We start from the raw sequence: 12,479 nt of genomic DNA on the forward strand, positions 1-12,479 counted from the left end.
AATGAAAAAGTCCATCCCCAAAGCTCTTATTTCTAGTGTGTAAAATACAACATAAGAAGATGCAGCATTGTTATGCCTTGTTCAGTATATTGAGAAGCACTATAAGGTGTTTTATTTAGACCTATTTGTAAAGCTCAGGTCAAAAAATACCTTAATCTTTAAACAAATATTGATGCAGAGATATACAGACAAATAAAAAGCCTCTCTAAAAAACTCAAAGAAAAAAGCTGCTTTGCTGATGGCTCTCAGGACATTGCCACAGTGTGGAAAAGTCATAGTACATGAGATTTCTGTAGGAAACGAAGTGATCTTGTGTTTTGATCAGTGTTCATGGTGTCTGTGCAATCCAGAGCAAATGACAGTATCAAAATGGAGACTGAAGGCAATTTTATAAACTGGGCTCAAAGCTGAGAGTTCTCAAATTAAAACAGCTTTTTCAGACTTCAGACAATCATGTAGTGAACACAGGCCTTTCAAATTCATATAGCAGCCACATTTAGCCAAACTTGTTCTGTCTTATGTAGTACACTTATCACAACCATGAAGTTTTGGGATTTTTTTTCTGAGAGATCTTTAAGAAAAACAATTTAAAAATGTTTTTAACCTTTGTTAGCTATTCCCAAAAGACATATTTTCTTCCTTTTTGATTATGCCTTTGAGACAAATACAGAGAATTTTAGACTAATCTGCCACATTTATGGGACACAGTGACATGGCAGCCACTTGGAACAAATTTTAGGGATTGAGTAAAAGGCAGATGTAGGCTGATCTGGGGCATTCCTAAGGCAAACATACTGCTGCTCCAATTTCTAATTTCAGATTTAGGGTGATGAGGAATAATTTTTAGTGTTGAAAGTTTCTGTTAATAGTTTAATCTAAAGTGTAATAGACAGTCTGTTTATTCAATCGTAAATCCTGTGGCAATGCTTAAATTCCCCCCAAAAAATGCATGAAAATATTGTTGTTACACAAATGTGGAATGGTTGAAATGGACGTTTTTACTAAGCTCCAGAATTACTGAGCGCAAATACAAAGAAAAATAAAGAAAACAAAACTTCAATATGTAGAAATAAAGAATTTTGTGTTATTTATTAAAACATAATTGCTTTAAGGATCACAGTTAAAAGTCAGACTGCATTGAATATGAAAGAAATTGTTTGTCTCTGGGCAGTTAGAAATGACGAACCTAGTCAGCTAACACAACAGTCCGCTTACACCATTTTATCCAGGGCTCCATCTTTGCATCGATTCTAGTGGATTTTGTATTACTATGTGGGAATCTCAAAAACATTCTTATCCCCAGTTGTAATGTAGCTTCTTCTTGATTGGCTTTAGGAAGTGATATATAGTAAGGGTACCTTTAGATCTACCTTTAGGTGTTAGCTGTCCACTTTTTTTTCAAGAATCGGGATGTAATTTTTATTAAAAAGTAACATTATTTATACTTTTAATGAGGTGCACACTGATTTAATCAGGGATACTGAACTTATGTGCAATGGGCCTTTGTTCACGTGACATGGATATGTCTGTACAGACCAAGCTACATACCATCAACAGTACGCTATCACGATGGATGAAGCCAACATGCAATGGGGAAGAGCAAAAACATACGGCCAGCAAGTAAGACTCACCATTTCCTACACTGTTAGAGACTTGGAGTATCGTTTTTAGTGACTGGCAAAATTTGTTGCATTTTAATACATTCTAATTGGGCTTTATCCATTTCTCTGTTGTTTTAATGTATCAACAATTTACTGCCTTAAATCCATGCGTTGTTTCATATCCATATCAAAGGAACAAACACCACCACATTATAATTTTTCAGACTTCTTGAATGTATAAAGCTAATTTAGTCCAGTGCCTTTTTTAGTTACCTCAAATATAATGGCATGTCTTTAAAATAGAAAATATGTAGCTCCACTAAATAGTACTGAAATGAGCCTAATGTGTATAAAAATGTTTGTAGTAATATTTTCCATTTCTTACATTTAATCTCACTATAATTTGATGTTAATGGCTGTTTGAGTGTTCAGCATTGGATTTCAAAACATTAAGCTTATTAAGAGTTGTAGTCAGTGAGAACATCTCTATTTAAAGCTTCTGGAAAAAAAGAATTTTAGAGATGATGAATTTAAGAAAGCTAAGTGATTTAGCTTTAGTAAGTGCCAAACTTTTAAGGAAAATAACAAAAACCAAAGCTGAGTGGGTTTGTGTACACATTACTTCTGGTGTAATATACACTGAAATTTGGTGTAATATACACTGAAGCTTTCCCATTTTTGAAGGAGAGCTGCACTGAATGGTGCAGAAAACAGTATGCTGAACTCACGAGTTTCAATGGAGTATGAGCACAGACAATATGAATGTATACTTTGTGCCGAGCACTTTAGTTACTCATGAGGTATTGCAGTGATGTCTACGTAATTCTGGACAGCTGACTTTTGAAAGGACATTTCTGTGAGGCAGATTAGTTAACAAAAAGTGAAATATCCATGAGAAAATGTGGGCAATATTTATTTTAATTCCTCCAAAATCTTATATTACACACATGCCCACATGTACCCACGCACACAATGTACTAAAGTAAGAAGTTTACACCATGTCATATCAGAAATCTGAGAGCATGTAATATGTAAGAAAAATGTATAAGATAACTGTTCTTAGAAATATGAAAACTCTATTCATTGTCATTCTTATGCATATCTAAAAAGCAGCCTAGCTGAGTTTACAAAACATTTCTTATGACTGTTGTGATTTTTGCAGTTAGGGAATCAGGAACTCACAATATGTACATCAAGCTTAAATGGCTTGTGTATGTTACAAGTATAAAGCAGTAGGCAGGGTAAGTATGACAAATATACTGAAGTCCTGACATTGCAAAATCGTGACCAAAATAAACAAACAAAAAATGACCCAGAAATCATCTCTGTGATAACAGAAAAGACATTTCACTTTTTATGAAAGAGAAGAGGTTTCACCATCCCTGCCAGAATCTTGGGTAGCTGGGCAGCAATCACCTCTGACATCATCTCGGGGAATTCAACACTCAGTGCACGGGACTGAAGGAATGTGTTCAGGCAGAAGAGATGGAGCTGTTTCACTAGCTGGATTTAATAAAATACAAACATGATAAATCAGGCTAACAGTAATGCAGCCAGATAAACAAGCTATCAATCACTTATACATCCATCAGCTGACATCATTATATACCTTCCTTGAATCAACAATTTGGGTACTTGTCTTTCCCTGTTAAAATACCCTCCCATACCAAAAGGAGACAAATATAGCTAAATGCTGTGTCATACAAAAAATGCCTCACTGATACTACAAAGTGTTATCATCCTCACTCATGACATGCACCATGAACAATGACAATTGCTAAACAACTATTCAATCTTTCATTTTATCCTCACATTCCACATGTCTCCATGGCTTGTCTGCTACACACTAGTCAAACACTGCTCCGAGGATTGCGTTTACTATTTCCTTGTGAGCTTTCCCATCTGTTAATGATAATCATGTCTGGGTATGCCACAAACATAAAACTCCATAGGCACCCGTCCCTTGAAAGCTACTGCTCAATATATGTGACTATTCACCTCTTCTATTTTCTCTGAGACGTTTCAATGTTATAGAAGCTTTCCTTTAAGACCTGTGACCTTTATGCTGTTAAATATCATACTATTTCTGCTACCTAGGCTCTAACAACACACAGTGTGTCCAGTGTGACTGTCTTTTCCTTATATCTCCCATCACTTTATCAACCTGAGCCGAAACAGGGACTTGAAGTAAGATACACTATGGACAGAACACTACCCTAACCATCTATCTGTAGGATATTCTGCAGCAAGCCTCACTCACTCATTCCCATTGAGACTATTTTACTTTGCTTAAGGATTTGAAATTAAGAGATCGACTGTACAGCCCAGTACTCAGATAGTTTTCCTCTGGATACTGTGACACTCAGATTGCAAATTTTTGCTATAGGTAAGGCAGGAAGACCTTTTATCCCAAGCAAGACAGATCCAAACAGGTTCCTTGAGCACAGGGCTGCCATGAGTATCATACCGGCCAGGACTTCTCTTTGCAAGTAAAAGGTAGATGATTGAGCTCCAGGGAAGGGTTTAGCACTGAGAGTCCCAAGTGACAACTGCAGTCTGACTACCAGTAAATCCTTCCTTCAAAATTTTCTATTGTTTACCTTCACCTGTAAGAACACTTTTTGTACTTGTCTCATTCTCCTTTTGCTGGTATCTGAGACGATGCAATAGCTAAATGGTGAATATGATTTCTGTGGATGGCAGAAGCTGATGGGGAGGTTTGTGTGTAGGATCAAAATACTCCAAATCACCCTGTGAACCTCATAATTATCAATATTGTTACCTCTCTTAACTCCCATAAATGGGCTCTTAAAAGTTTTTTTCTCCCATTAGAAGGAGCAATTAGTGACAATGAGAGGTTTTAGATTAATAAATGAATTTATTTCCAAACAATTAAAATAAAATGCACATTTGCTGAGTGCAGAAGAACACAAACATGCAAAGACCCCATCCTACCCTGAACTCCCTGTGAGCTTGTCACAACCAGCACTGAAGTCAGAAAAGCTCTTCCTAAACCACTTTAGTACCATTCCCTCAGTGCTTGCTAAAACCATCAAGTATGACCCTGTACCTCTGCTTTTTGCCTCTCTTGCAGAGATACACAAGCCATTACAAACCAATATACATGTGGGCAAAGGTTTATACAAAATGTCATTCCTCAGTTTTAATGGTTACTAAGCCAATAGGACACAAGCTGGATTCTCAGAGATGTGGAAAGTATTCAGCTGCATCTTTTAAGACACTAGAGTTCTCAAGCATTACTCAGTTCCCAAATATAGACAGATACTGAATAAATGGCATGGAATATACACATAGAAGTAGTTGAATTGAGGTTACAAAACCAATCTTGGTTGTCTTTCTCTAATTCTTAGTACCCTGACTTTGCAACTTGAATTGCCCATTCTTTGCACTATTTAAATATTTCCATGAACATGTATACACATGCATACACACATACACATCGCCCCTACCAAAAACCATAACTCTATTAGTTACATTATAAAAATAATGAAACAAAATGGTAGCATTCAAATGCATGTTTCTCAAATACTTAAATCTTGTATACCATATAATATATATACTATGTATTGATGCTGAATATATGGCTATTTATTCATACAAATATACACACTAAAGGTAAAATGTAGGGGTTTTATTTTGTTGTTTAGCAATGCTGACTAGCTACTTTCCATAACAACACTTTTAAGAAATTCTAGTTCCTTCTAGTTTCTTCTTACATAAAAACCAAAACACATTAACAAGCAAACTCACATCATGCATGGAATCCATCAGTTTTGTAAGTTGATAGAAACGTTGTGAGTTGGCCACAACGCCTTTCTGGCGCAAACCAATTGCCTTCACTAGTTCTCTAATGTAACTCGTTCTCATCTCATCAAATTGGCTTTGACTTCTTAGACCTTCCAGAGGAACTAAAAAGAAAGTAATGCTTGTGTTATAATTTATTCTGAAGGCAATTAGAAAAGTACAGAAGCAATTTCTAGTATTTCACACTGTGCAGTGTAATTCATTATTATAAGTCAGCTCTCTTCACAGCAGATTTATGGTAGGGCGATCTAGCTGGAGTGCTTCAAAATGGAGACAAGGAATGAACTAACAACTTGTAGTGTAGACAGTGAAGTATCCAGGGCTCAGGCCTCCTGTTTGTTCCTCTTTCACTTAGCAGAGTAGATGCACTATCAGAATCTGAAACGTGAACACTTTTTTAGAGAAACTAGCGAGGAGGAGCAAATGGTTGAACCCACTCCTCTTAATGGTCAGTCATGAAGACCAAAATGAAGACATGGAGAGAACACTGAGAAATGAACCTGTTAGTGACCACTAGTGTTAAAACCATTTTTGATCACTGATGGTAAGTACTGGTAGCATTGTAAGGAAACAGGCATAAGCTCTAGACTCTGCTTTCTTTGACATGGCAGAGTACAATACACTTAGGCTGCCAAAGGCAACTAAGAAATGAAAATCTTGAAGAAATTAAAAACTTGAAGAAATGAAACTCGAAAAAATATTCTGATCTGGCAATCAAATCTAAATCCTAGTTTCACTATAATAATCATACATTAAAATACGGTCTTGTTTCAAACATACTGGTTTTGAAAGAGCTGTTGAATTTCTTCCCACTTCCTTTCCCTCTTGCCAATGACATTTCACATTGCAACGTCACATTTAACATTTCATATTCTGACAGCAAGCATGAGGGTGATTTATCTCAACAAACTTTAGACATTTTACAGTACATGCATCTCCATCTGGGCTAGTTACCACAGCTTCCTATAGTTTTAGTGGGAAAAATCACGCAAGTCTTGCGCACAAGGCATGTTCACTGTTTTAGAAGTATTCCTTAGAAATAAATTAATTATGCTGTAGAGATGCTTATTTTTCTCCATGGACTCTAAAAGAATGTCATGGGGACTAGCTCACATAGTTAAATAAATTTCCTGCTAGTTATTTAGGTATCTAGTATATCTTCAATCTGGTATCAGACCATGACTAATATCAGTCTAAAATGGATTAGAGTGTCTTTTGAAAAGAAAAAAAAAAAAAAAATTAAGCTTAGTTCATAATTACATTAGTTTATTCAATACAGTAACACCTAACATTCAGGTGATTTGTCACTTTCTGGAATTAAAATGTAAATAACTGCATATATTGACTCTCTCTACAATGCACTGTATTGTTAGACACCTAGGAATGGAATTCTTAAAAGAGAAGCCACCCAAAAAGGAGAGAGCTGCACAGGGGTCAGGACCCTTTCCCTGAAAGAGAATTATGTATCAAACCCTGCACTGTGAACAACATTGCTCTCCATTCAGAAATCATAAACCCTGTTCTGAAATCAGTTGACTAAGTCACATCAGGTTCTTCAGAAAAATGTAAGGGGAAAGGAGACACTTCAGGCAAATATATTAAAATTCCTCACCTCGAGCCCAGAGAGAAGTGACAAGGCATAAGTTCAACTCTCTATTCTACCTGAGTTAAGCAGAAGTCTCCTATTCCATGGGAGGCTGCTCGAGAGAGGAAAAGAACCTGTTTGCCAAGGTGGTCTCTTGTTCAGCATCTCCTCAGACAAATGAATGTCTGGGGGAAGGAGGGAGACACACATACAGAAAACAGCAAGTTTACTTCAAAGACAAGTGTGTAAGCACTGAGCTGGGCTATGGAAGTCAAGGTCTGACTCCTAACTAAAACAGAATTCAAACAAAAATAAAAATAGAGAATAGAAATTGTGACTGATTTCCAGAGAAAGTTTAACACCATATTAGTAACAGCCCAGCTTTTAGGCATGCCACGTTAGCTTTCTTTTGGCAGCTGATGGAGATGAAATGCTGGATGGGCTTTTGGTTTGACTCGGTATGGCTGCTCAAGCCCAGACAGACAAAGGAGGTACCTGAGAGTGTGTGACTGTTACATCTACAACATGGGTCTGAATGGAAGGGACAAGTTCTGGTTTGTGAAGTGTCTGATGTGCTTAGGAGTAATACAGGCCGGAATACTCACAGTAGGGAATAAGTATGTCATGGAAAAAGAATAGCTTAATTTTCAAAGCCTGGATGGTTCTTGGTATGTCTTAACAGCAGATTTACAGACACCTATGAAAACTTTTTCATATAAAGTGACATTCTCAAGGAATTAAGGTTAGGTGAATGCTATCCTTGACTTACATCTCTAAAACAGCAATTAAGTCCTTATATATTCCCTGTGAACTAAGTTAAAAGATCTCTTCCAGCAATGAATGGCCTGTTTCCCTAAAATTCTGGAAAAGCAGTCAAATTCCCATCTAATCACAAAATGTTCTACTGAGCTATTTATTTGAATTACAACGTCTTACATGCACAAATCCAACTTAAACACAGGTAGCTCAAGTGTTCCTTCCCTCTCAGCATATGTAAAGAATGCGGATGCTTTTATTCAGTGGCAAGAATCCAGTCAAAGTCTTATGCAACAAGATTTTGCAATTCCTCTAAATCAAAAGTCTGGAAAGTGTTAGAGCTAGAACTGAACTTGCTATATGTTTATTTATCTCTTTTTTGGCATAGCTCTACTTTCTTAAATCATAGTCCTTCTGAACTATTGATAGCATTACTTCCTAGATATATGTGGCCTCTGCAAGATGGAGCCCTGTTTAAAACTTTTGGGGCACTACTACAATACAGCATATTATGTACAGTAAATAAGGACCTGTAAAATTGAAACAACTGCAAAAAATAAAAATGCTGGTCTCCTTTTTCAAAGACTAATTCTGCTTTCAAGACAGCCTTAAAACTGTCAGAAGTACAGTATAAAGAAAATAGTCTAAGGCACAGCAAACTCAATGGAAACATTGTAAAATCAAAAATAATGTTAAAACTTAGGCTGGGGTTTCCATTCAGAATTAGAAATGTATCAAGACTGACATTTAATTATATTTAATACAAATTACTGTTTCTTTAAAATTATATAAAAAAATAAAAACCAGTTCATCTAAATAATAAATCAAACAGAAGACAGAATGAGAGACTAAAAGTTCAGACTTGATTTACTGTTAGTGTATGAAAGCTTGAAATGGCCATACTTCACGTTTGAGGATTATGATGAATACCATGACTAAACTCTAAGTAGTCTTAAGAAACACTTCATAGCAACAATGAGGTTATATGGTTTTTTGAAAATAGTTTTGTGGAATTATATTTATACAGTACCAAACGTTTACTAAATAGCTCAGCAACAATAGTTAGGTGTGTTCCTTTTCCCAAAGATCTGACAAATTGTTTTTTCCTATAAGACAATAAGTGCAGTACAGAACAAAAAGCAAAAATCATCAGCACAGGTAGAAATACTTTTTTAAAAAAATAATAATAATTTCTTGCACATATATATATATGAACATATCTTAAAAATTAGTTTCTGAGCACAATGCAGTTGATAAAGAATGGTAGCTTAATGAATTCTGCCAAATCAGTGCCCTCAGAGATGGGTTGGATCATTGTAATGTTTTTTTTAATTTGATTTAAAATTTCTGGGTACAGAAATGGATAGCTGGAATATCAAAAATGTACCGAAATTTCACTGAAATTTAAAACTTCCCTCTAAGGCTCAGACGATAGACAAAGGAGATCTTTTGTGATGAAAACAAGGTGGAAAACATTTAAAATAGGAAAACATTCAGATTCCAACAAAGCAATTGGAGTTATATTAGAGAGGGATTTTTGTCCACATTATTTTTATTGCTTTAACAGGGTGTATGTTATTTTGCTATTATTTTAGCAATTTTTATGTTCATATAAGCTAAATTTAATCTTTACTGTTTATGCTCTAATGAGACCAAGGGTTTTTTAAGCATAAGCTTATGAAAATACCAGCCAAGTACAGCTTAAGAAAGGAATAAATTTTAGTTCCTGATATTTTACTGAAACTTTGTACAACCAACAGGCAGGTTATGCAGGATTTGCACGTCTCCTCTGACTTCATAAGTGTGTAGAACACCAAACTTCAACATTCTTCCAATTATATGTCTCAGAGGTACTTATTCTTATTTCCAATAGCACCTGTACCATTTAAAAGTTTCTGTTTGGGGATTCATAACTAATAATTATGGCCTCAGCAGATGTACACTTTAGTATTTTAAAAGATATATTGGAAAATACCTTCATCAACTACCACATTTCCCATTTAAAGCAAAATGCAGCTGTATGCTGGATTCTTTAAAGGTTGTGTATGATTAAAAGTGACCACAGATTTTGTTCTAGAGAAATAAAACAAACATTTCCACTTGTTTATACCTGTGCTAAACTTGACCTATCTATAACTATGAAAAGTTGAATAAATGTTAGCATTGTTTGCCATGTCCACCTCGCTAATTCTTTTGAGTAAGTATGCTTTAAGTTCTTGTCCACAATAAAGCCCTCAGTCCTGACAATTTATTAAATATTTTTAATATATTTCTAATGCTTGTATGGTTGTTTGTTTTTTTTTTTTGTTGTTGTTGTTGTTGTTGGGGTTTTTTGTTTTTTTTTTTTTTGTTGTTTGTTTTTTTGTTTTTTTTTTTTTTTTTTCTGTGTTATTTAAGCTGAAGAGCTTCCAGGAAGAAATACCGCACACTTGATTTGAAAATGTGTAATACAGTATAGCTATATATCAAAAGGGATCCAACATTTCTCTAGTGTCTTCATATAGAATAAAACCAACAATGAATAACAAATTTGAGTGTTCTTTATAAACACCAGAAAAAATATTTTTAGGTCTTGGAATACTAACATTCCTCCTAAAGAAGTTTCCATTTGTTAAGCCAGAGAGACTAGCAACTGTCAAGTTAAACAACATGTTCAAAACTCTTTTACTAGTGATATGCTACAAAGAAGTAAAAGAACCTACTTGTGTTGAGAAGTAACAGTGCTTTCATACATAGGAACTCTTCTTGGCTAACTTGAAGTCTGACAAATTCCTGTGGGAGTTGCCACATGGATAGACACAGGGAATAAAACGATGATTCTTTCATCCTCTGTCTTACACCCAGAAAAGGTAAAAAAAAAATAAAAAAAAAACCATGAAAATAAATAAAAGGAACAGCTCTGTTACTGATTGTTTGAAGGAACTGCCTTATTAGCAGTTTAATTACCACATTACAGAAAGCAAAGAAAGAGGTTATACACAGAAACAATTTTCTGACTTTATTGTACATACACTAGTTTTTTAACTATAATGAATGTGCTATTATTTTGTATGTTTAATCTGTCACTGCTGCCCAGAAAAAAAACCTTGGAGACTATCAGAGCTGAATGCTAACAACCAAAAAAGAAGGGGTTTTATTAATTAAAAACACCCTAATGAATAATGTGAAGTACTTTTTTTTCTTTTAGAGGTTGATAATTTTTTACATTCTCTGAAAAGATTTCAAAGCATAAAATTTTATATAAACCTGAAAGTTTACAGAAAACTTGTTCTTAGGTTTTACAAAAATGACTGCATCAAATACTTTGTTGCAAGTCTAACATTGTACTGCTACAGCAATGATATTACTTTGTAGCATTTTATGCCATTAAAGAAACAGTTATAAATGTTACATGTAAATATATACAGAAAGTTTTGAACGAAACATATAAATACAGAAGTATCTAAAATTCTGCAGAAGTAAATAGGATAAATCACACAAGGAACTACATAAGGAAAAACTGTTTAGTTTTTTGCAGGACTTTGATCTTACTTTCCTCTCTGAGATTTTGGTATACTGAGTATATTTTATTACATATATTTATTGGCAAGGCAGTTTTCAACTGAAATGACTGAAAAAATGGAATTACAAAGTTTGTAATCTAGACTGAATTCATCATATATTAACCCGAAGATCCAGTAACTTTGGCTAATTTTACAAGGTTGTATCTCGAGCCGGATGAATTAGGTACAACAATGACAAGAAGATCAAATTTTGCCCCACTGCTCCCCACAATGTTCAGATCAGCATTCCAACCTGACTGGAGATAGTACCCTCAACAATGAAAACAGAAGGTATTTTCCATGAATAGAAGACTCTTCTGAATGCATTGACGTTTTTTCTCGTTACTTAAAGTGTTACTGTTATGTTAAATGAAAATTATTTCAGCTTTATTCAACATCTAATATAAATTACTTAAACGTAGAAATTTTCTTTGTTAGATCTGAATGGACTGGTTACTTCTACATCTACTTTAAATCTCCCTTCCTTTTCATTTCCAGGAGTCTCTATTCCTAATTATTATCTATGAAGAGTGATAGCAGCTTTCAGATTATGCTTAAATGCTGTTATGTTTTCAGACACTGCAAAGTATAAGTAACAGTAAATCCTGGTAGGGTTTTAATACTAATTAATGAAATCTTTGTCAAACTAACACTCCTGGCTTTCTTGGTCTGAAATTGATGCTACCAAACAAATCATTCCCAAGGAGCATTACAAGTCAGTTTGCTAAATGACAGATTGGCTGTGAAACAATCTTTGGATTGTGGTTTCGTGGTCATTTTGAAACAACTCAAGTGTGTGTTGCCTCTGCAGAAGGAATTTCCATTATCTCCTTCCACCTCTAGGTGTGCACTCCTACTACTCTGGAATTAGTGCCTGCACTCCCATGTGGTGAGTCACATCAGGGATCACCTCCACACGGTAATTAATGCCTTTTTCTAGGGCATTTCTCAAGCATATAATTTCCTTATCTGTTTGTCAGTGCAGCCAGATTGTGTTTGGTCCAATTTAAGTGTAATCATGAAGATGCACAACTGGGGCAGGGAGGCCCAAGTAGAATTAACTTTTTTGGTAGTGTTCAGTTACCACTCCCTAAAATGATCATGAAAGTACAATCTTAGACATCAACACAGACAAGGAAGTTGCTTACATTTTACTGATCTAAAAGCTAA

The 12,479-nt window shown here is 35.0% G+C and overlaps 1 protein-coding gene across 2 annotated transcripts in view; it reads right to left on the minus strand.

Moving 5' to 3' along the window:
* Positions 1-1,060: 1,060 nt before the first annotated feature.
* PGR (progesterone receptor) overlaps positions 1,061-12,479 on the minus strand; it is a 39,181-nt gene continuing 27,762 nt past the window's right edge. For both annotated transcript variants that reach the window (XM_042793091.1, XM_042793090.1), the window contains 3 exons: positions 10,470-10,600; positions 5,373-5,530; positions 1,061-3,104 (listed from right to left, as the gene is read on the minus strand). In XM_042793091.1, the coding sequence (XP_042649025.1) occupies positions 2,949-3,104; positions 5,373-5,530; positions 10,470-10,600 (445 nt within the window). In that variant the 3' untranslated portion in view covers positions 1,061-2,948. The remainder of the gene's footprint in view (positions 3,105-5,372; positions 5,531-10,469; positions 10,601-12,479) is intronic.

The sequence above is a fragment of the Tyto alba genome, unplaced genomic scaffold (genome assembly GCF_018691265.1).
Source record: "Tyto alba isolate M040663 unplaced genomic scaffold, T.alba_DEE_v4.0 Super-Scaffold_2, whole genome shotgun sequence".
NCBI lineage: Eukaryota > Metazoa > Chordata > Aves > Strigiformes > Tytonidae > Tyto > Tyto alba.